Here is a 24,857-nt window from a genome sequence, read left to right on the forward strand (position 1 = left end):
ATTTCTTCTTGTTGGGGAGGGGGGTGGAGGAACTGACTGACATGTCATGTGACGAATCACAATTTAGTTTGTTTTTTTAAGGAGCATTTGGAAAGGATCAATCTGGAAACAACAAAGGCACAGAATTAGCATGAGAGGGTGAAATGAGATAATGTGGGTCTGAAAATATTTGCAATTTTATCCTTTAAACATGCAAAAAATGCATGCATGAGTGCAAAAAAGCATAACGCGGCTCCATAAAGTCTTTATAATACAATATGTCTGCTGACAAAACACTTTAAATTAAATGTCATATCATAAGAAATAGCCCTCATTGATTTGAACTTGTATTAAATAACTTTTCTAATGATGCTGCTTTAAGTATTTACTCATTAGTGTGAGTGGCATTAGTATTCATTATGACGCACTGCAACAGAGAGTTGCCGCCCTTAAAATTATTCTTATAAATGGCGTGTTTGTTCCCGAGCCTGTTGTCAGAATGTAGTTATGCTCATTAGCGGCATTGTTAGCATAACCTGTTGCATTCGGTATCGGAGGTTAAATTGCTAAAAGGAATATTGCTCTGTCTGACTGCTGTCGATATTACAATACCCTGAAATGGAAGAAAAGAACTGCACACATCGATAAAACAGACCGGGCGTTAGTTAAATGTGATTTATCGCATAATAAGTAAAGCTGTCAATTTAACATGCTAAATTGGTACTATTAAATATATTTGATGCAGTGAGATCCAGGCAGGCAAGCAATGATTATGTCAAAAATCTAATTTGAATAAGGAATAACAAATTGATTAAGTAAAAAATTGTAAATTATAAAGACATCAAATCGATTAAGTAAAGGTTTAAACAAAAACAAGATCCATCTTATTCAATAGTTTATAATAAAGTCCAAAGTAATGTATCTAACAGATGAGGATTGTGAAGATCAGAGTATAAAGAAAGAAGGACTCAAAAGAAGTAAGAATAAAAAGAGAAGAAGCAGAAGTGAAGGGCAAAATAAGTGCAGCGAATATATATGCAGGGAACTTATTTTCCTAAACTTATGTTTCGGTGTAATAAGAAAAGGTCAAACAGACTTATCCATTACCATTATAGTTGGTGTAACGGCTAGGTCGGCGTGACCGGTCAGATGTCAAAGATGAAAATAGATACACGAGGTGTGGTTTGGACACCTTTAGAACAAAGACAGCGAAGCAATCATTTAAAAATATCATATCTTTCCATAAAAACACTGTGTCTGGAAAATAACACCTAGGACTGTGAATTACTAATTCTGAGAAATGATCACTCAGACAGTAGTTGGAAGGAATCTAATATCAAAACACAAGTACATTGTAAAATCCAACAGCTTTTGTAAAATGCAATACAATCAAGAATCTGTGATTTGTACATTCTCTTCAACCCGTTATTTAACTGACAAAAAAAGTACAAAGAAAAGATTTCCAATGCTTTCATTCACCAACTTAATTGTATTTTGTAAATATAAACAAATCAACACACTCCGTTTACCACGGTGTCACACATCACCTGTTAATTACACATTTTAATTGTTTGGGAATTGAGGATACTACTGTAATTGTTGAAGTTTTGCAAGTGGAATTTTTGCCCGATCTTGCCTCATACAAGACAGCTGCTCAACAGTCCGTGGCCGGAGTTGTCTGATCCTCCTTATCATGATGGGCCATACATTTTCAATAGGAGACAGATTTAGACCCCTCTGCTGTTACACGTGCAGAATGAGGCCTGGCATTGTCTTGCTCTAGTAACCATGGATTTCCCAGGAAACATGTCATCTCGATGGCAGTTTATGTCTCTGTACAATCCCAATACACGCCTCCACGTCAGTGGTAGTCCCCCATGCCGTTTGCACTGATGCACCCCCATACCATGACAGATGCGTGCTTTTGAACATGTCGCTGATGAAAGTTGTCCCTCTCGTCTTTTGGACTGAGAACTCGATGTCTAATTTTCCCAAAAACATGCTGAAACGTGGACCACAGCACATATTCTCACTGTGTTTTGGACTATCTGAGATGAGCTCGAGCTCGGGCCCAGAGAACTCAGCAGCTTCTCTGCATAGAACTGATGTAGAGCTTTTACTTGTGTAACAGAGATTCAATTGCCATTTCTTGGTGGAACAGCAGAATGTGTTGAGTGACAACGGTTTTGCAATGTTCCCGAACACATGTAACAGAGTAGCATGATGGTTTCTCATGCCGTGTCACATGAGGGCTCAAAGGCCATGCACATTTAACAGAGGTTTCCTGCTTTGCCCTACATGTACTGAGATTATAGATAGTGAAAGACCTAAATTGTTTGCAATCTTGCATTGAGAAATGTGATTTTTGATTTGTCTGACAATTCTCTCATGACATTTTGCACCTAGTAATGAGCCATGACCCATCTTTGCTTGCAAAGACTGAGATGCTCCTTTTACACAGTCATAATACCCTCACCTATTATATAAAAATATAGTAATCTGTACTATTCACATATGCCTTGTTTACTCATAAAACCCAAGTTAAGATTAATTGATTGGTTCGAGTGCCATTTTGTCAAGCAAAAACAAACAAACAAACAAACAAACAAACAAAAACAAAAAAAAAACAGTTTTTGAGGCGGGGCAATTCTTAATAGACTTTTCACTCATTTCCTCCACTTATCTTTCTCTAGTTGCATTCACTCATTTCCCAAAGCCATCTTGAATCGTCAATACAATACAACTGAAATGTGTCAATACAATACAACACAACTTGTCAATACAACTGATTTTTTTTTAGAGAATATCACATAAGCTGACTTCATAAATTGATGTTGATTTTCCTAAGATGTTTTTGTTTGAACTCACCATTATGGTGATCAGTGTTCCTTCGGTTGAGCACTTTGAACTTCATTTATAATGCTGTTGTTGAGCCGACGCAACAAGAAATCACAGTTATTTGGTTTCTCAATAAGGAAAGTAATAAATGGGTTTCTAACTAGATCATTAACTAGTCTATTTTTCATGTCGAATAATGATCTTTTAAAATTGTATTGCTAACACTTATGCCATAAAACACCTTGTGAAACTTTTAACTGAGTTGCTATAATCCCTCTATATTTGTTACAATATCTTGCAATTGACCATGCTTGAGTCGCACACAGACTTCAACATTCAGCATGCAAAACACAACAATGGTAACAATTTATTACAAATAAAATTGGCAAATAAAAAAAAAGTAAAACAGCAATTGCATCATTTATTCATGCTGCAATGCACTCGGGAGCCAGCAATTCGGAGTAGCTATACTAAGTCGAGAGTAAATCTAAAGTAAATGATCAAGTACTCTCTACAGTTCTTTTTTTAGTTACTAGAAGTCTCATGTAAGTGAACAATACTAAGCATTTGTCAGTACAACATACTATTCCGATTTCTCTTAGTTTTTTAAGCCAATCGATTTCCATGTTTTCTTTAAGTAAGTCTAACTAATTTTACAGTGTAACTAAGATATTAATGTATATGAACATGTGAGTACAATATACATAGTCTTGGATAATACTATATAAATAAAAATTAAATAGTAAAAGAAGTAGTAAAAAAAAAAGTAAAAGATTAACATAAATGAATAACAATAATGAATATATACGTGAATATATGATGATGGTTAATATATTAAGTAATACATACATTTAAAGATAAAATTAATAAGGAACAAATCATAAATGAATAAAATCATTATAAACATTGACCTTTTGGATACACAAATATTGTTGTTCATTTTAAAGTATTTAATAATAGGATAGGATAATTTTGTGATTCTTTTGTGGCTTTTTTAAAAAAGTTTTATGCTGGTTGCAATTCACTGCCATTATATGGACGAGCAAGAGTGTGAGGTATCCCTTTAAGTGTTCTTTTCCATGCAATCTGAAATGCTGAAAAGCTTTTTAATCAATGTGTGTTAGCATTGAGATCATCTATATGCTTGTATGTTTTCCAGACAATTACAATTTTCCTTACTTCAAAATAATGACTGGAATGACACTCAAAGTCAGAGATTTTACTTGAAAAATCAGGAAAGATCAATCATCTCGATCCAAACTCATCGAAAATCATCATTTGGAAATCAATCACTTTGTGTTCATGACATAAAAAATTGCACAAGAAAATGTATTTCTCTTGAGGTCAGAAGTGGGACATTTCAACTCTGGTCTTGAAAGTGGCATTCACAGATCTTTCTGTTATGAAAGTGGCATTCGCAGATCTTTATGGTTTAGTAAAACAGACCAAAAATATTGCTGACACATCTTGCACCATTAACCTTTTTTTTTTTTTTTAAATAGATTGGAAAATGAAAATGTCCTTTCCCCCTAATAAATGGCAAGTAGCAAATCATTGTCAGCGTGTCTTCGATTTTGCATCGATTTCGTTCCTTTTTTAAATAATAATAGTAATAATTCATTCATTCTTGTTAAGAGTGTAATATTGTACACAGCTGGTGGTCTGATTGGGACTGCGGATCTGGTCTCTTCATCAGCTCTTATATCCCAGTGTATCGATTTTAGGCAGCAACCCATTGATGGATATGAAGTTTGCCACTTCATGCCTAAGGTCATAAAGAGGTCAAGAGGAAAGGCCTCATTAGCATATCCAGTCATCTTTGATCAGAGAACCTGAGCAAATATGTGCAATATTCTGAGAGCGTTGCATTAAGTATCTCAAAGAAATAGTTTTGTTTACAGTCTTATCAGAGTACAGTAGCTCAAAATAAGCCCAAGTAATAATTGAAAACTAGTGCTAGTTGACTCGATTTATGACTTAAAATACAGTAGTTTAGCCAAGGTCAGCGTGTCAGGAGATAATTGATAAATTACAGTCACTGTGAAATTGTCGTATTGATCTCAGGCAGTGTTAGTATTTATGCGCTAGCACACACACACACACACACACACATTCTTCTTCATGTAATTGGATCTTCATATCCATTTATTTATTAACTTACCCATTTATTTATTTAGTCATTTATTTTGCCATGGATTTATTTATTTAATTTAGATTTAGGTAAATCTGGTTAGAGCTGATAAAGGTACAACTATATTTTTTCCCCCCAGGAGGACGTTAATCTTTCCATTTAGCCCTGCTGTTGTTAAATTTTTCATTAGATTTTTGGTCATTAAATGGGCAAATCAAATTTCCATCATTTAGCACCTCAGAATGACTTTGGCACCAGTTGCATGAGTATGCTAAAATCACTCGTTCAGACGGCCCTCATTAGCATGTGTGCTCTTAATAGTGATCACTTAATTCTCTTTTGACAATATGGCTTCACGGACTCATGTACTGTGACACAAGCCATTTGTAACATTTACAGGCGAGATGTCTCAATTTGTTCAGCGTGTCACATGGCATGTTCTTAATATTGGTTACTGTTATATTAACTCTGTTAAATTCTCATTAAAGCCTCTGGATCAGATGCCGACAGATGATTGAAAGAATAATGTTACCATTCTTCAGTCGGACAGATAAACACTTTAAATCAGAACCTGAAATGAGCCATTCATCTGTGTGTGTGTGTGTGTGTGTGTGTGTGTGTGTGTGGGTGTGTGTGCTGATGAAATGTCAGGAATCTATTTGGAAAATATCAAACTTTAAATCATTCACTGGAACTCAATGGGACTTTTCAGATCTCTGACTCATTCTAAACCCACCTGGGACTCATTTGGCATCTCAGACCTTCATGCTATCCACCACAGTATATCTTTTTTGATAAAGTTCTTGTCATTTTTTTGTTCAATATGCCGCAGATAGTCCACAGATTGTTTGTGGTTTCTCTCTTGGTTTGGTGTTTTGAAATTCATGCGAGTTGTGCATTGGAGAGAGACCTTCTAATGTCCTCCTGTGAGACCTTTCCTCTGTCAACAGGGCTGCTGGGAATGACCTGTGACATTTGAGAGACTTTTACCTTTGTAGGCTGTGATGTCTGCTGGATTCTGTTGAACTCCAAAGACTTTTAAAACTGTTTAAAGAACCACTTGTTGTTGGTGAGCATCTAGAGACCATTCCTTTAGGGGCAAGAAACAGTCTAATGTTCCTCATTAGTGTCTGAGGTTTGAGATATATATATATATATATATATATATATTTTTTTTTTTTTTGCATTCATATCTGGGTTGTCAGTCTGGTCCAAATATATAATTCATTTGGAAGCTCTGTTCCAAAACTAAGTGAGTTGCAAACCTAGATGGTGTTAAGTAATAATACATTACAACATGACATCAGCTAATTAATATTCATGAGAAAAGCTGATTAGATTTGGCATTGTTTTTTTATGATGCCCCTGGTCAAGTTTCATGTGTCTGGTGGTGATGATGCGATAGGTCACAGTAGGTGACGTCATTGACGTTAGAAGCTCTCAGCCTCCTGACACACATACATACACTATAAACCTCACTTAAAAGAAAAGAACTGAGTTGAGGCAGCAGAAAGAGCAATCGCCTTCAAACATTACCTTTGAAGAGCTCAGAGTCGACGGAGGGAATTGTTCGCATGTGCAGCACAGGGAGCTTCTCCATAGATGAAAGCAGGCCCGCGGTGGTGTGTCTTTGAGACTTTGGCCTGGCATTATCTCCTGCATCAGGTAATTGAAAGGCCTCTGAAAGAGAAATCATCATCAGGAATGAACGGCAGGGAGGGAGACACAGGTAGAGCTGTAGCACCTAAAGGCAAAAACCGAGAGAATGTCAGGGAGAGAGATAAACGGACAGGACGGTTTAAGTTAAATTTACTATTTAAATGGTGATTTGTAGTGCCGCTCGACTCAAATATTAGTGTTTCTATCTCTCCACCCAAGACAAAATTCCAGGCTGAATTACCTACCCTTAGGTTTCAGGCCACGCCCTCTACATAATGAGGACATGACTATGTCCTTGTGATTCAAATCGTTAAATAAACAAACATTACTAAACTATTTTTTATTAAAAATGTAAAAATGCTGAAAGTTTTCTTTGATGGGCAGGTTTATGTCAGCAGAATTGTTTCATTAGGCGCGTTTCGATTAAAGATTTGTGCAAAACTTTTGCGATATATATATATATAGGCTATATATATATTTTCTTCTAAATATCGATAAAAAACTATTGCGAAATGACGGCGTTTCCATTAACCGATGTTATGCGACTAAAACATATTTTTTTCCTCTCGCGATAAGTTCCAAAAATAATGGCAACGGACATTGGTAAGTTTATATCACAGCCACGTACCACACTAGACATTATTATTATTATTAATGGAAGAAAACGTAGGCGTGTTATCCAAGCATTAATGGCAAGGAAAGACCCTTATACTGTGAGCGGCACATATGAGGTGTTTCTGGGTGTTTCTCCCTCATTTCTGCTCCGAGGTCTTGATTGTGGCATTTCTTTGAGGTTTAGAATCCATTATTCCTGTAATTCTTCTGTCTTTTATGAATTTAATAAAGAACTCTGTCTCGTATTCTGTCCAAACACACCGCGCTTTCTAAGTCAGGTGACTGTAAATGCGCAAAAACTGTTTCCATTGCAGTTTTGCGAAATATTCCTTTTTCGAGTTGCCTGAAAAACCTCCTCATGCGAGCGTAAAAACTTTTTTGCGATAAATGGGAGTTTTTGCGAAATTGACGTGATTCCATAGCCTGGAAAAACCCAGACAACTTCCGGCAAATTCAGATTTGCTCGAGAAGTAGTCTGGCAAAGAGCTCATTCAAGCCCATTTCCATGGCCTAGAAATCGCGGCACCAATCAGAAACGTTGAGGCGGGCTTTACACAATGACGATCGCTCTGATTGGTTTTAGGTCTATCCAATTGCGCCCAGAGGCATTTGAGCGACGTCCGTTCAACTTTTAAATGCATTATTAAATTCAAATTGCAAACACATGAGGACAGTCTCCATGAAAGACCCACTGGCAGATGAACGTGCTACTACATTTCTCTCCGAAATGGTCCGTTGGTGACGCCCCTTTGGAAATGATTTGTCTATGGAGCTTTGCCAGACCATAACTCAGTTACTACTGAGAATGGTCTGGTTTTAACCAGGCTAGTGTTTCCATTGAGCATATTTCCAATTTGCAATTTCTATTTGCGCAATTTGAAGAGTAATGGAAACGGGGCTATTGTGTTTGTTCCTTCTTGACCATCTAGTCTGTGTCAGTTTCATTTAGTTCACCTGTTGTTCGTTAATGAACTCATTGGTTCCCTTGTTTAGTTCTGGTATAAGTACTCCGTTTTGTTCAGTTCTTGGTACTGTCTCATCAGTGTTAAGAGGTTGTTTCCTGTGTTTTGCGCTTTTACCCGTGACAGTTTAGGGTTAGGGGATAGAAAATGTCATAAGCTCAGTATAAAAACCATTATATGTCCTCATAATGATAGGAATGTGTGTCTGTGTCCTAAACACCAGGGTTATGTGTAAGGTAATTACTTTAAGGAACTGCACACCCAGTTATTTTATTTATTTATGAAGTTACTTAGATTTTAGTTATTTAATTGTATTGATATTTTATCTATTTTCAGATTTGTTTGGCAAGATATAAACCTATATGTGAGAATTTCATTATATTATAGCTGCTTTACCAGTGACAGATCTTATTTGGAGGGCTCTTCAAAGTCTGAAATAGACTTATTTTTCCCTTTCTGCTCAAATCAGGATAGTCAGTGAAGGGTTTCCCATCAGCCAATCAGTGTTGTCATGACATTATCCTGCGGCTGCGATGATTACTCGCATGACATTTAACTCTCAAAGTGACCTTAAAATGTCCCATTGAAATGAATGGAAATGTTATCGGATAGTTTTGGGCCTACTTTCCACAGAACTCTGTCTGAGAATTGATATAGTATTTGTAAAACTACTAAAAGTTTTAATAAACTGATACACTTTTTGTATTACGATTTATATCTTAAATATTACAGTTATATTATTCTTCTCATTATTGCGAAACTGATTTTGTTCTGAATATTACCAACACACACCAGATTGTTTTGGGGAAATCTGCCGCACCTGCTGCTGTGTCTCGGCTTTCAATCACAGCTGTCCCTGAATGTCTCCCTGGAGAAAAAACATTTCCAGCGTGAGGAATTAGATCTCTGCATTAGTCTCAGGCCGGTCAGCCTTAGACCTATTGGATTTTCAAGGTGTTCAGGAAACTCCATTATGTAATGGCCCCATTGTGTGAAGCAGATGGAAAATACAAAAGCCCAAGAAACAAAAGGAGGGGAAAACGTAATCAATTGTTTTTTCAAAAGAGCAATGTAAGGCAATGCAAGTAAACCACAGCGTGGTTTTACGACTCGATTAGAGTTTGATGTTTTTATTCAGATGAATATGCTATAATAAAAACAACATTTACTGTATAGAGTACTGGATGCTTTTGCAAAAAAACATTTAAGCTAAATTGTTGCTGCAAGCAATGAACCCTAAGTACATTATTATCATTTTTAAGTCATTAGCAGTTAAGAAAGATTCATTTTGAATGAATTTGAGAAATTTGACTTACAGGGCAACTTATCGTGAGAGCGCAATTCCAAAAAAGTGCCGACAGGAGTGTAAAGTTAAGCGCGTGATCTACTGACGACGCTCAAATTAAATAACACAGACGCAGCCGGATCATTTCAATAATGACCAACGCAATCTACCAGTCAGCATTTGGTTTAAGACAGGCTTTTTTGGGTGGTAAATTATGGTGCAAACACCAGTAAATTGACTAGCGCAAACCTTAGTAAATCACCTTGCATGATTCATTTAAATATTCTCCTCTCATAAATTTAAAGTCAGCCGCAAAAAATAATCCTGTCCACACCTTTTCAGTGCAAATCTTTCACTGCGTGTCTTTAGTAAATCCTGACAGTAGTTTTTTTAACGCCAACAGAGGGTTTGCGCTGGAGCGAGCTGTAAGTAAATCTGGCCCTAGGACTTTTGAATGTAGATTGTGGTGTCTTTTGTACATTACAGTTCAAAAGTTTGGGGTCTTTACGATTTTTTAATGCTTTTGGAAGAGTCTTATACTCACCAAGGCTACATTTATTTGGATTTATTATTATGATTTTTTAGCATGATTTTTTAGCATCATTACAGGCTTCAGTGTCACACATGATCCTTCATTTGCTGCTCAAGATACATTTTATTATCAATGTTGAAAACAGCTGTGCTAATATCTTTGATGAATAGAAAGTTCAAAATAACAACGATTTGAAATAGAAATCTTTTGAAACATTATAAATGTCATTGCTGCCATATTTATTAATTTCCTTCAACAAAACTGACTGACTGACTCCAAACTTTTGAACAGTAGTGTATATCTGAGCACAGTTTGACGCACTGAGATCTTTTGTGAAAATGTAAAAAAAGATCCATGAGTTTAAATCTAAAAAGTGAAAGTCTCCATTTGTTCTCCATTTAATCTTACTGCTCTCTTTGAGAGTCATTTGTGATGTTAAACTTCCATAAAGCTCAGCTACTATAGAGAATTAATTGATAATGCTCCTATATTCTATAGAATTTATGAATTTGTTTGTTATCTCCTGATCGTCAAGACGAATCTGTTTATCATCTGCGAGTCCTGAAAAAAATTGAGCAATCATTGGGTCATTTAGGAAACAGAATGTGAGAATAGAGTGTTTCAGAGTGTGTGAATGTTTGTGTTAATGCGTATCTGACAGTGGGGTGCATATAATCTCACTCCACTGATGCACCGCTTTACAGCTGCAGGCTGATTGGCCTCTTCATCTCTCCAGTCACGGTTTGTGTCATTAACTGCTTTTCTGTTTCTCTTTTTCCTCCTCACCTCCTCTGTCTTTTCTCTCTCCAGCATAATAGGATGCCTAAATGTTATTGCATTGCTATTTCATAGCCAAGGGGTGTGTTTTTGCATCCATTTGCACAATTGTTTTGCTAATTGTTTTTTAAGCAAACATGCTAGACTAACATTGTTGACTTGCAGCATGTCTTGTCATCTTATCAGCATCTCTCATCATAAGCACCACATATTTAAGATGTCCTCCCAAGTTAAAAACAGTTCATGCCTGTCCATTCTTGTGCATTTGGCCTGTTCATTTAATGCAAAAACAAATTTCACACCAGCCAAATGAACCAAACTCTGATGGCAAACAAACCAAAAGTTCTAGGGCCCTATCTTGCACCCAGCGCAATTGACTTTGTATACCGACGCATGTATCATTCCTATTTTGCACCCGCGCACAGCGGACTTTTCCCTCCACAGACGCACGCCGGTAAACTAGGGAATGAACTTGCACTCCCGGGGGCGGTTCAGCGAAAAGAGGAGGCGTGTTCCGGCGCAAACGTTCCCTGGTGCTATTTTGCAGGTTTAGAAAACAATTCCGCCACTGACCCAGAAAACCCTAGTCTAAAGTCAGTGGCGTGTTATTCAGATGCTATTTTAAGGGCGCATGCTTGGCCATAATCAATGTAGCGTGTGCACAACGCGCATACACACACTTTGATTCTCTCATCTACACAGAAGCAGCAGTTTTCATTTTTGCAAATCATACATAATTACAAGGAAAAATATTAACACACGAGGGAAATCATTGTTGTGTCCATGAAGATGTGAAAAAATAGGCATAAATCTAGCTTACACATTTACCCAAATTATTATACGCCTGTTTAACCGAAGCTAATTTGGGTGTTTCTCCATCCCCAATGTCACTTCTCTGTCTTTTACGGCCCTGGCGAGAACGTCGGTCTCCTCGGCTGTGAACCGCTCCTGGTGTGCGCCTGGCAAATCTGCCTTTATAATAGCAATCCACCATGGAACCATGCTCTTAAAGGGAATGTGAGATCTCGCTCTGATTGGTTTATTTCACGTTACGCCCAAACCACACCTATGAGGAATGTAGCTACTTCAGACCAACCCATTTTAGATTTGCGTCGGGCGCAAGAGTCATTTATCCCGCCGATATAATAGCAACAGCGCCCAAGACCCGCCCACAAAGTTACTTGCGTTTTGCGCTTGATGCTTGTGTTTCAGATCGTTAAAATAGGGCCCCTAGTGTGAAAGTCTAAATGATGTTGTATTTAAGTAAGTTTGTCTCCATGTTTCTTCAAAAAAGTAAAAAAAAAAAAAAAAAAGTAAAAATACAAAGTTCTGTAATGAAACTCTAGATGGCGCAGGCTGATGGGTCCTTATCTCAATCTGCTTGTGATCCCATCATTTTCTAAAGAGCACAGCTGATTGGTTCCTGCAGTATCAGTAGCCAATGCGCTCGCTGCTTAACCTTCAAATACTGGTCAGCATTGTCTATAGCAGTGCAGCGCGCTTTCAGAAACCCTCCACCTTCCCCAGCTCCACCTGTATAGATCTGTACAGCTGCAGCAGGCCTTAATTGCTCACAGCAGCGTGTTGTGTATGTATTGGCAGTAGCAAGTCCCGTATAATAGTTTTCTAGTAAACATGCTAGATGAACCTCTTTGACCATTGTGACGTTTATTTTTTTTGTTTGTTTTTTCTCAGCATCTCACACCACGCACCACATTTTTAGCATACTGTGTCAAGTTAAAAAACATTCAGTTTTTAAAAATGCTTCTGCAGACAAGTGCATGTTCATTGTTTTGCGTTTTGTCTATATATATATATTTATAATACAAGATTCAAGAAATACAAGTACGACGACTTTCACACCAATCAAATAAACTAAACTCTGAAGGCAAATGAACCAAAAGCTCTCGTGTGAAGGTCAAAATTATGTTGCATTTAAGTAAGCTTGTCTCAAGATGTTTCTTCAAAACAAATTTAGCAGATGTTATTCCAAAAAACTAGAAGCAAATGAGACATTTGCTTACTTAAGAGTGTATACATTTATGTGTTCTAGACAGTATATCTTTGGAAGAATTTGAGAAATGTCCATATTAAGATTTCTGACTTTTGATTGGTATCTTTGCGAATCTGAGCACATTCAGACCTCTTCTGACACTCTGGAGACGCATGCGAGACCACTAGGTGTTTTCCCCTCAGCAGATTCAAACAAAAGCCTCAGTTTAATCTCATTGCTGTCTAGGAGAAACAATTGAGATATTAAAGAGATGTCATTTGTGATTTGTCCTGTGGGAAGAGACCCAGTTTGTCATTATTGATCATACTGTCATCCCCGCTGGAGGCTTTAGTCACGCTCAACTCCTCCCGCCAACACTCATGTCATGAAATCAGGAGTCTGGGTTAATCTGAGCTGCGCTGTGTTTTTGAGAGAGCGTGTGTGTGTGAGAGAGAGAGAGAGAGCGTACTGCAGTACCGTCACACTCTCCCTGTGCTCAGACCGAGAGTGGAGCACGAGGGACAGGAGGAGGAGGAGGCAAGAGCAGGGCTGGATGACTGCAGCGTCCCGACCACAGCTCATCTGAAGAGGGGAATCGCTCTCCTCTGCTCCGGCTCTGGGATTTAGTTTTTTTTCTTGTCTTGACATCATGGAGTCTCCCACCAGAGAGATCGAGGAGTTTGAAAGCACGTCGCTCAAGTACTTACAGCCCGACCAGATCGAGAAAATCTGGCTCCGACTGCGTGGACTGTGAGTATGAGTTTTTTCAACAGGTTTTCTTGTGTTTTGTGTGTGTGTGTGTCCATTTAAGAGGTTGACCAAGAGGCTGTATCTCATGTATACATGTCAAGGTCACTTTCAACCCTAAAATCAAAAGAAAAAAATGATAAATTACAATCTGCACAAAGCCTAAAGCTTGTTTTAGGACTGTTTTTCATGGAGACATGCATTGTTTTTGTTGTAGTTGTTGATTCCCGAAAATCACTCTTTTTGTTTAAATCAGCATAAATTAAACACAGTACAACAAATTCTATCATGATGAACAAATACTTTTAAACAATAAAAATAATGATTAATAAAAAATAAACATTTCCCCATTATAATAATGAGGATGTTTTTTGGTTATTTTGTAATTGTCATAAAAATGTCACCATGTAAAAAGTCTTAATGGTCCTAATTATTTTTTTATTCTCTCATTTTTTGGGAGTGTAAAATGACATCATTTTCTGGACAGATTTTCAAAAGAAGAAAATATATATTTTTTTAAATGAGCAAAATATGAATATTCACAAATATTATTCTTTAAATTACAGTCATTGCTCATATAAAAGGGTTTATTGTGATTTTATTCACTATTCAATAAGGTCATTTCAGACTCAGAGAGTTGGTGACTTTTTATTAATGTGTTTCAAATACTTCTCAAATATATATTAAACAGCTCCATCATTTGTAGAAAAACGAATCTCTTTCGATGTCAATCAGTTTTTCTCTCTGGCTGTTATTGGGAGACTGGGGAAAAAGTCTCTTATTGTCACAGAACTCAGGAAATGAAATGCAATTTCCTCACTATGTGTGAAGAAGAAAGGACGAGTGAGAGAAGGAGAAAGAAAAAGCGAATGAAAGCAAGAAAGAGATGATTGAGGGCAGGGCTTGTTTATCTCCTCTCGTATTTTCTTCCTTCATGCAGTAGAATAGTAACTTTCTTCTGTTAATGTTATGTTTGAAGAGTTTTGTGTGTGTGTGTTTCAACATGAAATCAAATTGGCCCTGTTTAGTTTCTTAAAACATGTTTCTGGCCCTATTGATTAGTTTGCGTTAATCCAAAGAAGAAAATAATCTTTCATCCAAATATATTAATTTGTTCCACCTCTAAAATTAATTTCCTTCTCGGTTGACGTAAACTAGTTATATTTCAACTCCTCCCCTCCAACCACCTGTCATTCAGAGACACTTTTCATAATCCAATCAATTCCTTATGGACAAAATCATGTCCCGTCCATCTTATTTTACTTGTTAAATATCATATACTTCACTTGAACATTCAGAGTCATATTACAGATGGAATAGTTCACCTGAAAATTGAAACAATCATACACAATCAGTTTAAATTGTTAATTCAAACATGTTTTCTGTGGAGCACAAAAGCCGGAAAAATAGAATTTTGCTGAATATCAAAGCTGTTCTTTTCCTTAACGACAGCAGATTGACCGGTTGCTGTCAAGCCCAAAAAAACATCAAAAAGCACCATAAAAGTACATATAACATAACTGACATCACAGCTGGTGTACAGGTGAAACTCGAAAAATTTGAATATCGTGTCTTTTAAGAATATACTTAAAAAGGTGAAACTAATATATTATATAGACTCATTACATGCGAAGTGAGATATTTCAAGCCTTTATTTGTTATAATTTTGATGATTATGGCTTACAGCTATGAAAACCTTTTCACAATATTCTAATTTTGAATTCGGGGTTTTCATAAGCTGTAATAATCATCAAAATTATAACAAAATAAAGGCTTTAAATATATAGTCTATATAATATATTAGTTTCACCTTTTAAGTTGAATTACTGAAATAAATGAACTTTTGCTCGATATTCAAATTTTTCGAGTTTCACCTGTATATGCATGTGCACAAATTGAATTTGTTTTATTTGTGAATAAGCACTTTTGCTGTTCTGTTTAACAGAGGGCAAAACAACAAGTGCTCTTTTTGCCAAAATTACATAACCCTTTACTGGGTTTGGATGGTTGCCCGTCACGGGACGTCAGGCCAGTCCACAGGCTGTTAAGCTGTTTTGCAGTGTTTTGGGCATGTAGAAGCAGCTGTATATATGTGAATGTTAAAGGTTACTGCAGTGGGTAAATCTGACTGCATCAGCATCTAATCTCACCGAAAGCCTCAAACATGCACAGCTGTCATGGGTGTGTGCGCATACAGTACGTGGATATGGTAATGCATGTGCTCTTGTGTGCATACAGCCTCTACTCATAATTGTGTTTGGTGACTTCAGAAAGAAAAGAAGGAGTTTCCTTCTCTTACGGAGCAATTTCAGGCACCAGTGATAGTGGCTCATGGCAGGAATGAGTAATGATTGGGCAGCTCAGATTTTTCCTGTGCTCTGACTAATTGCTTCACCGTCCTTGTGTTGTTAATGGCCTTTTTGGAGACACGTATATGGACTGTTAGGGACATCGAAGTGGCGCTTTAAACAGCATGTATTGTAAGTCATAAATGCTTGCATTCTTAATGGAGGCTAAGAGGTTTAATGGCTTGTCTCAAAAACTGAAAAGATTAGATTTTTCCCATTTTATTTGTTTTTAAACCAGAAAGGGGCGTGTTTTGCATGTGGAGACCATTTTATGTAATCTTAAAAGTATATAACATAACGAGGTTTTCTCATGAATATTAATATTCATCTTTACAGAATGTTACAGTTATACATTTATAAATGCATTAGACCACTATTAAAATGTGATCTTAGCCTCAAAAATATGTTCTAAGTTCCAAATATGTTCCCATTAAGCTACATTGAGGAAACATTATTACCGAAAATGTTCTCTGAACATTCAAAACGTCCAGTTTTTAAATGTTTTACGTTAAGGTAACATTCCAATTTAGCATTCTTCAAACATTGTTACTTTTGAATGTTCTCAGACCGGATAACATTGAACGAACATTCTATTAACGTTACATGAAGAACATTTGTTCATGATTTGAGGAAACTGCCAGAACATTAGCTAAAGTTCTTAGAACGTTTCCTGTTAACTGGGAAACAGCAGGGTTTAAAATGTAGATTGTGTGTGTTTGTGTGTGTGCGTGTGTGTTTATTATTACAGAAATGATTCAAATATTATTGTGAACAGTAGCCAAATGCAGGTTTTTAACATGGTGTTTGTTTTGTTTCAGGAGGAAGTACAAGAAAACATCACAGAGGTAAGACAGTGAAGATCTGAGGTGTCTGAACTCATCACTGTCCTCTGTCAACAAACACTTTCAGCAATAAATTACATTTTTCCAATATTTGTGCTTCATGTACTTGTATGTATAAGCCAGATTCAGTAACATTAACCTTAAGCATGGTCTCCCTGATGGAAAATTCAACTAAAGCCCTATTCGGACGGGATTAGCTTTACAAAGGTAGATGGAGTAATGTAATTTTACCACAGGACGTCTGTAATATTAATGGCCAATTCGCACGGGATAAGATATATCAGTAAAACTAGGGGGAGGGGTAACTCGATTTACACACCGCCGTCACCCTCCTGTCGTCTAGAACGCAACTGAATGCTTTTTCAAGCGTCTCCATACTTGAAAAACCGTGGAAAACTACTTTTAAACAGGAAATGACGAAATATTTACGTACATGTTTACAGCAGGTCTATTCGCACGGGATTAGTATTACCAGAGGTCATTTTTCCGGACCTTTTTACGTCGCTGTAATCTTTACTGACAACGTCATAACATAGCCTCTTAACATCTTTGATGTGTCATTACAAGTGCACAGGTCATGTGAGTGATTCCTTCAGAGTGAACACGGGTGAATCTGAGTGAACCCATTGTCGAGTTCACGCGCGTGATCATAGGTAACTAAACCTATGTGCGTGAACTCGACAATCGACTACTGTGGACTTCGACTGAAAACAGGAAGAAAATACAGGTATGTGCGCTGGCTGAATTAACATCACTTTTATTAATATCTTTCACATCTACTGCAGTCAGATTCACCCGTGTTAACTCTAAAGGAATCACTCACATGACCTGTGCACTTGTAATGACACATCAAGGATGTTAAGAGGCTAAAAGCAGGTTTAAAACTTGCCCCATTGAAGTCAACAGGGTGCAAATTTTAAATAGAGGATAACACGATGTAGGCAACACCGATTTTTGTCGTTGTTCTCTGTACTGACAGCACTCCAAATTTACAAAAAAATGAGCTCAATGTTAAAATTGACCGGAGTTCTCCTTTAACATCCTTTGAAACTTTCCATTCCACAAAAGGTTAATTTGGAAAATGGTTCTTTAGATTTTTTTAATATATTTATCGCACTAAGAAATTTTTTTTATTTTAAGAACCTATCACCAAATGGTTCTTTTATGTCATTGCTGTGAAAACCCCCTTTTGGACCCTTTATATTTAAGAGTGCACCAGTACTATCTAGATCAATTCAGCCAGGTTAGTAGACCAGCAGACATCACAGACCAGCTAGAAACTAGTTTGAAAAACCCGCAAGATTACAAAGATATATTGCTTTTGGAAGAACAAGCAATGAGTTGTGTATGGTATGACCAGAAATGTGTATTAATAAAGTAAATGAGGTCAGTTTTGGCTTTCTGTTGACTTTGAGTTGGTTTGAGCTGGATTCAACAGCAGCCGCTCGTATAAAAGATTTATCAGAATTCCTGATAAATCCCATTAGAAACACTGAGCCCTGATTGTGGAGTAAGCTTGTGATGGAGTAAGAGTTACCTCGTGCACTTATCAGAATTACATGGCAACACAAACCACAATGAAAGGTGATGAGAGCGTGCAGCGTTTGTATGCAGTATGTGGCTCTTCACAGAAAACATCTGTTGAAACAAACATGCTTCGGTCTGCGCTGAGCACTCTGCAATTATGAGTGAGAAGAGGTGGAGAGACAATAACAGAGAAAGATGTCAGGAGAGCCAATGCTGAAACGTAACGTAAAAGAGACCGAATGAGAGAAACACACACAGAGAGAGATGGTTAAGTCGGGTCTAATATTAGTGTGAGAGTGGGTTTAATTGGGAGGGGGGGCTCAGCAGAGACTTTCCTCCGCTAACAGAGGGAGGGATGACTTCCTGTGCAGCTCCTCTCTGATTGACAGCTCAATGGGAGTCTGGGTAATTATGGCAGGCTAATTGGCTACAGAGCATTCTGGGACTCTGTCATTACAGACGCAACAGGACAGTTACAAACACACGTGTGCATGGACACACACACACGCACATAAAAAAAGGCTTTTTCCTTAATTTTCATGTTAAATGAACTGAGCAGTTATTCTCATTGTACAATTCACTACAAATCAAAAGTTTGGACTCAGTAAGATTTTTTTTTTTAGTTAATTTATTTAGCAAGGATGCATTTATAATGTAACAAACAATTTCTATACAGGTTTCTTGACTTTCTAAAAAATCCTGAAAAAAATGATCAGTTTTCACAAACTGACACTGATAATACGAAATGTCTCTTGAGCAGCAAATGAGCATATTCAGGGCTCCAGACTGCGATTAAATGGTCGCATTTTGCTACCTTTTTTTTCTGCCGGTGCGACAACATTTTGTTAAGCGTTGCACTGGTTAAGAGTTGGGGTTAGTTAACCCTAACCTAACTGATGAGAGCTGCCATTTCTGTGTTAAATGACCGGCAAACGGTAAACGAAGCGAAAGCAGAATGAAACCTGTGAAGCATAGACGGTTTATCACATCAGACACCGCAGCGCGGGCTCAGAACTGAGCTGCGTTTAAGTCCAAACTATTTTTTGCCCTTCCATTGCTGTGCACTGTCTCTAAATGGAACGCCCTAGGCCCTTGATTACTTGGAATCCGCAATGGAGCAAATTTATTTTTTACAGGTTTTTTCCTTATAAATTTGTTTTATGCACCATTCTATTATAGGCCTGTATGTATGTTTGTGCTGTTGGAGAAAATATGAAAAATTACACAAAGGAAAATTATAACAATGCAATAAACTATAAAAAGGGACGGTCTGCTTAAAGGGATAGTTCACCCAAAAATGAATAATCTGTCATCATTTACTCTCCCTCAAGCTGTTCCAAACCTGTATGAAGTTCTTTCTTCTGCTGAACACAAAAGAAGATTTTTTGATGAATGTCGGTAACCAAACAGTTGATGGGACTAATTGACTTCCATATTATTTATTTTAGATGGGGCTTATCAACTGTTTGGTTACCCATATTCTTCAAAATATCTTCTTTTGTGTTCAGCAGAAGCATTCAAATTCAGCGCAGAATTCTCTGTTATAAACCATATCAGATCAAACAGTGCTGACGTGGAAACCTGGAGAAGCATGTGCCATGCATGAACAAGTTATTGAAGGCTTTTCAGTCTCACCAGCATTCACCATAGATTTAATGTAGTAATGCTAACTGTAACCATATTGTGGCCGAATTCGAATGTTTTTATAGATTATTCATTTCAGGGTTCGTACAACCTTTTGAGAGTGAAATTCAAGCACTTTTAAGGACTTTCAAGAGCTTCACACAACTTTTTCCAGCACTTCAAAGCTCTATGTGTGCCCTTACATTTTCAGATTATGCTCATAGTCTGGAGCCTGATATCAGAATGATTTCTGAAGAATCATGTGACACAGAAGACTGGAGTAATGATGCTGAATATTCAGCTTTGTCATCACAGGAATAAATTACAGTTTAAAATATATTAAAATAAAAAAAGTTATTATAAATTATAATAATATTTCACAATATTACTGTATTTTTTATCAAGTAAATACACACACACACACACACACACACACACACACACACACACACACACACACACATATATGCATACTCTTTGTAATTACTTGAGATGCTAAAAGTTCAGATGACAATCAGGGAAAGATTTGGATTGCCATTGTTTGTCACATATTTTATGATTATGTTTTTATGGTGTGTGTTTGGAGCTTGGTCACTGTATGCTTTTGTTGACTAGGATCAACATGAGGATGAATAAATTGACAGAAGTTACATTTTTAGGTGAACTGTCCCTTTAAGCTCTTTCTTCAAAGAATTGACTGACATAACTGTTAAGTGAATCAGACTAGTTTTTAGAAATCATACAGAAAAGTTCGACAGCATTTGCAATTAATCTCAAAAGTTATTGAGCTGTACTTTTACAGTTCTTTCCAAATTTCTGAAAGATTTTGGGAGACCTGCAGTGGCAGAAGTCTAGAGCTCATGCACCTGGAGATCGCTCCTTTGAGTAAATATAGGCTGTAAATACAGGACGATAATAAATGCAGGAATAATTGGTGCAGAATGTTGGAGTGGTGGCTGCGAACACTCACAGAAAGTGAAGAGAAGAGCGTTGGTCTAATTCGGTACTGAAACACCTGCATGTAAATGACACCAGCCATCACACACACTTCACATGAGCTCTTAAAAACCACTCCACATCCTCATTGATGATAAGAGTGAGCCTTGAATGTTGACTGTGTGTTTGACACAAACAGGCCGATATCTCTTAAAATATATTGATATGCAATTTATCTGTAATTAAAATGCTGTTGTGAAGTGATTTGATGGATACTGTAATGTACACTGCATAAAAGCGTGTGAAACAGAAATACAAAAGTAAATGTTTTAAACAATATTCAACTGTGTCACATGATTTTCTTATATTGCATGCTTCATTTAGAAAGTGGCACCCAGCTAGTATTATTTTTGAGAGAAATCGTTATTTTGTGTTTTTAAGCAAATTTTTTTGGTAAAAAAAAAAAAAAAATAAAAAAAAATAAAGCGTAACAAAGCCAAAGCCATAACCATGTCTTGAACATTGGTGGGACCAATTGGTCATTTTATTTAAAGGAGTTAAATAATTATAGGATTAGAAGGGAATTAAGAGAATAAAATAAGTTTTAAGTCATTATGAAGAAATTAATTTGAACTATTTGCTAATATTATTTTATTTTAAAATATGCACACATTCACTCTTATTGTTAATGTAAAATGTGAAACGTTTCTTGTCTGGTCACATTCAGTTATGAATTGCATGAATCGTAAATTATAATATATTTTCCAATTTAAAATGGCAAAATAGTAGTAGAAGAACTTAGTTCTTCTACTACTAGTACTACTAGTACTTCTACTACTTAAAATGTATTAATAAAGTTGAGTAGTTTGCATTGCTAGATTACATTTTTCTATTGTAAAACAATTGTCAAATATAACCTTTAGCTACTTACATTTTACCAACCTTGCACTCCTTCACTGTTAAAACACTCGTCTTCTGTGAACAGTAAGCCCTGCCTTCTTTGATTTGATTGGCCATCTCAATCATTTGACATTGACGAGCAATGATAGACCGTTGTGGCTAAAAATGTAACTTTTGAAACTTGATGTCGTCTTAACAAATAGAGCGGTGCATAATGGAGTGCATTATGAATATTAGTGAGGACAATTTAGCCATTTGTAATTATTGTCTATAATGGTTACGTCCCTGAACAACACCATGATTTCCTCCTAATGCTAGGATTTTGATGGTAATTTTGATGGTAAGATGTGGCATTAGCATTGTTTGTCCATTTTTCCTGAAAGGTCGGTTTCAATGTGTATGCTAATATTTAATTTTAAGATGTCCTTAAAACTAACAGCTACAAAACTTCTTTCCACTGCTGGTCAAATGTCCCTTTATGATTCTTTTCACAGCTTCAGAACCTTTTTTGTACCAGCGCCTTGTAATTAGAGGGGTGATTATTCAGATTCATGCTAATTACATTCCTCTGCTCACTGATGCTCCTCCCACTCATTTCCCTTTCTCCCGCATTTTCATTTTTTCTCTACATGTGTACACCTCTCTGTCTCTCTCTCTGTTTCTGTCCGGCCTGTCAGGTGCTTTTTTAAAGTAGATTTGCGTGTGTCCACTGGGGCCAGCTCTGTGTAATTGTCATGATCGCACTGAGTTGCTTTGTTGGAGCAGGTGCAAGTCCACCCCCTCGAAAATTAACTTCCTCTCTCTGGCTACTTCAGACTGATCTTACAATTTGATATATTATAAAGCTTATTACCTTTGGAAAAATTTGCCAAAATGCTAAAGAAAATAGTTTTACCATATTTTTTTCTGCACATCATTTGGTGAACTTCTCCAAACTTCACCTATAGATACCAACTGCACTAATAATAATAATAATAATAATAAAATTGTTTCTTGTTTAAAATGTTTCTATCATACTTCACAGTGACTGGATGGAGCAAGTTTATGAAAACAGAATAAACTTAAAAATATGTCCAGTTGTAATTTAGTCAAAGTTTTCTGCACAACATCTGGTGAACTTCACCATAAAAATTCATCTAGATACAAACTTGAATAATAATATTAATAATAATAATAATAATATAAATAAATTCTCTGGTGTTTAGGAATTATGTTTCTGTCTTCACAGTTACTGGAAGGAGCAAGTTTCTGAACACAAATTGGTTTCATTGATGGGTAAATGTGGATAATCAGGTGTAAATATGCTCATGTGACCTCATCATAGATTTCTAAACAAATTTTTTGAAGCTTTATTAATGGAGTAGCATAGCTGTTTTACAGCGAATTACATTGCTGACCTGATCCACATATGGACCAGAATATCATATTGGGTATAGGCTCGCTCGTTTCACCAGTAAGCAACCCCATGGCATTATAATGACGAGTTTTGCACACTACTTAGTGTGAAACTAGGTTCACTAAATGTTTTTTTAGAGAAGAGAATTTGTTGTGAGTATTGAACGTTTGATTATGTTTGGTATTTTGAACTTTTTTTCATTTCAGAAGAACAAGACTAAACTTTTTTTTCCCCCTAAAGTATTGACTTTCATGTTATTTTGTTTTGGCTGTTGTAAATGGATTTGTCCTCTCTGTAAACAGAATAAAATGCAGTCCAGGCTGTTCCTTGTAATTTCAAAGCTCCATATCGTCTGCAGCGGAGCATTGGCACTGTAGATCAAACGCCAGCGCAGTCGTGAACTCTTCCCTCATATCAAGTTTGCAGCAGACTTCATATCCTGTCAACACTCAGATTTACACAGATGATTACTTTATTTACTGCTGAGTATCTCTCCTGAGGTTAATGAACCATTCATGCCACTTTATTACCTCTGCCCTCCTGCGACGTGGTGCCAGGCTTTGCCAATCCATCAGCTGCTCGGGCATGGCTGGCCCTTCTGACAGAGTGAACTAACAGGATTGATATCGAACCGGCTGTGGAGAACTGTTAATTATTTACCCTGGCTGGTGTTTGTCTTCGGATTTGTGTGTGTGTGTGTGTGTGTGTGTCAGAGGTTAGTGGCAGAACATTTTTAAAGGAATAGTAGTTGCCCAAAATGAACATTCTGTCATCATTTGCGAACCTTCATGCCATTTTAACCCAGCATGACTTGATTCTGAACACAATGTCCTTGCTATTCTTTTTTTATACAGTGAAAGGTGTTTGTGATTAAGGGCCCTATGACTTTGTACACCGACGCATGTATCATTCCTATTTTGCACTTGATGCACAGCAGACTTTTCCCTCCACAGACGCATGTCGGTAAATTAGGGAATGAACTTGCGCTCCCTGGGGCGGTTCAGCGAAAAGATGAGGTGTGTTCCGGCGCAAATGTTCCCTGGTGCTATTTTGCAGTTTCAGAAAACAATTCCGCCAGAGACCAGGAAACACCTAGTCTAAAGTCAGTGCCGTGTTTTCAGTGGCACATTATTCAGATGCTATTTTAAGGGCGCATGCTTGGCCATAATGTTGCGTGTGCACAACGCGCATACACTTTGCTTCTCTACTCTACACAGACACATGCAGCAGTACATAATTACTAGGAAAAATATTACCACACAAGGGAAATCATTGTGGTGTCCATGAAGATGTGAAAAAATAGGCATAAATCTAGCTTACACATTTAGCCAAATTATTATACGCCTGTTTAACCGAAGCTAATTTGGGTGTGTTTCTCCATCCCCATACAATGTCACTTCTCTGTGTTTTACGGCCCTGACGAGAACGTCGGTCTCCTCGGCTGTGAACCGCTCCTGGTGTGCGCCTGGCAAATCCATTAGGAGGCCATGATGGACAGAGGCCAAGAGGATAACTTTTGTGATTTTCACGATAACTACTGTCATTTGAACAGGAAACCCGTGACTTTATACTCGAAGCGGTTCGTGACTCGAATTTATGCATTTCAGTGGCAACACTATCAACGCTGAAACTAATCTGCAGCAGTCAGGTGGTACAGGTCAGAGCTCTTTAAGTTGTTAATGTTCATTATTATTGTGATGTTTTGTGCTTTGAGACATGAGGTTGTTTAACGCCATCTATCATTAATCTTTGCAGACTCTGCTGTAC

The 24,857-nt window shown here is 37.0% G+C and overlaps 1 protein-coding gene across 5 annotated transcripts in view; it reads left to right on the forward strand.

Annotated features, from left to right (window-relative positions):
- Positions 1-24,857, forward strand: part of pde1cb (phosphodiesterase 1C, calmodulin-dependent b) — a 95,782-nt gene that overhangs the window by 23,562 nt on the left and 47,363 nt on the right. Inside the window, exons 1-2 of one of the 5 annotated variants that reach the window (XM_079876342.1) lie at positions 13,147-13,521; positions 16,685-16,711. The exons of 2 other annotated variants lie outside the window; for them this stretch is intronic. In XM_079876342.1, coding sequence (XP_079732468.1) covers positions 13,421-13,521; positions 16,685-16,711 — 128 coding nt within the window. In that variant the 5' untranslated portion in view covers positions 13,147-13,420. Of the gene's footprint in view, positions 1-13,146; positions 13,522-16,684; positions 16,712-24,857 lie in introns of those variants that run through there. 2 more of the 5 variants (XM_079876343.1, XM_079876344.1) reach the window with 2 other exon arrangements.

The sequence above is a fragment of the Squalius cephalus genome, assembly GCF_949319135.1.
Source record: "Squalius cephalus genome assembly, chromosome: 7".
NCBI lineage: Eukaryota > Metazoa > Chordata > Actinopteri > Cypriniformes > Leuciscidae > Squalius > Squalius cephalus.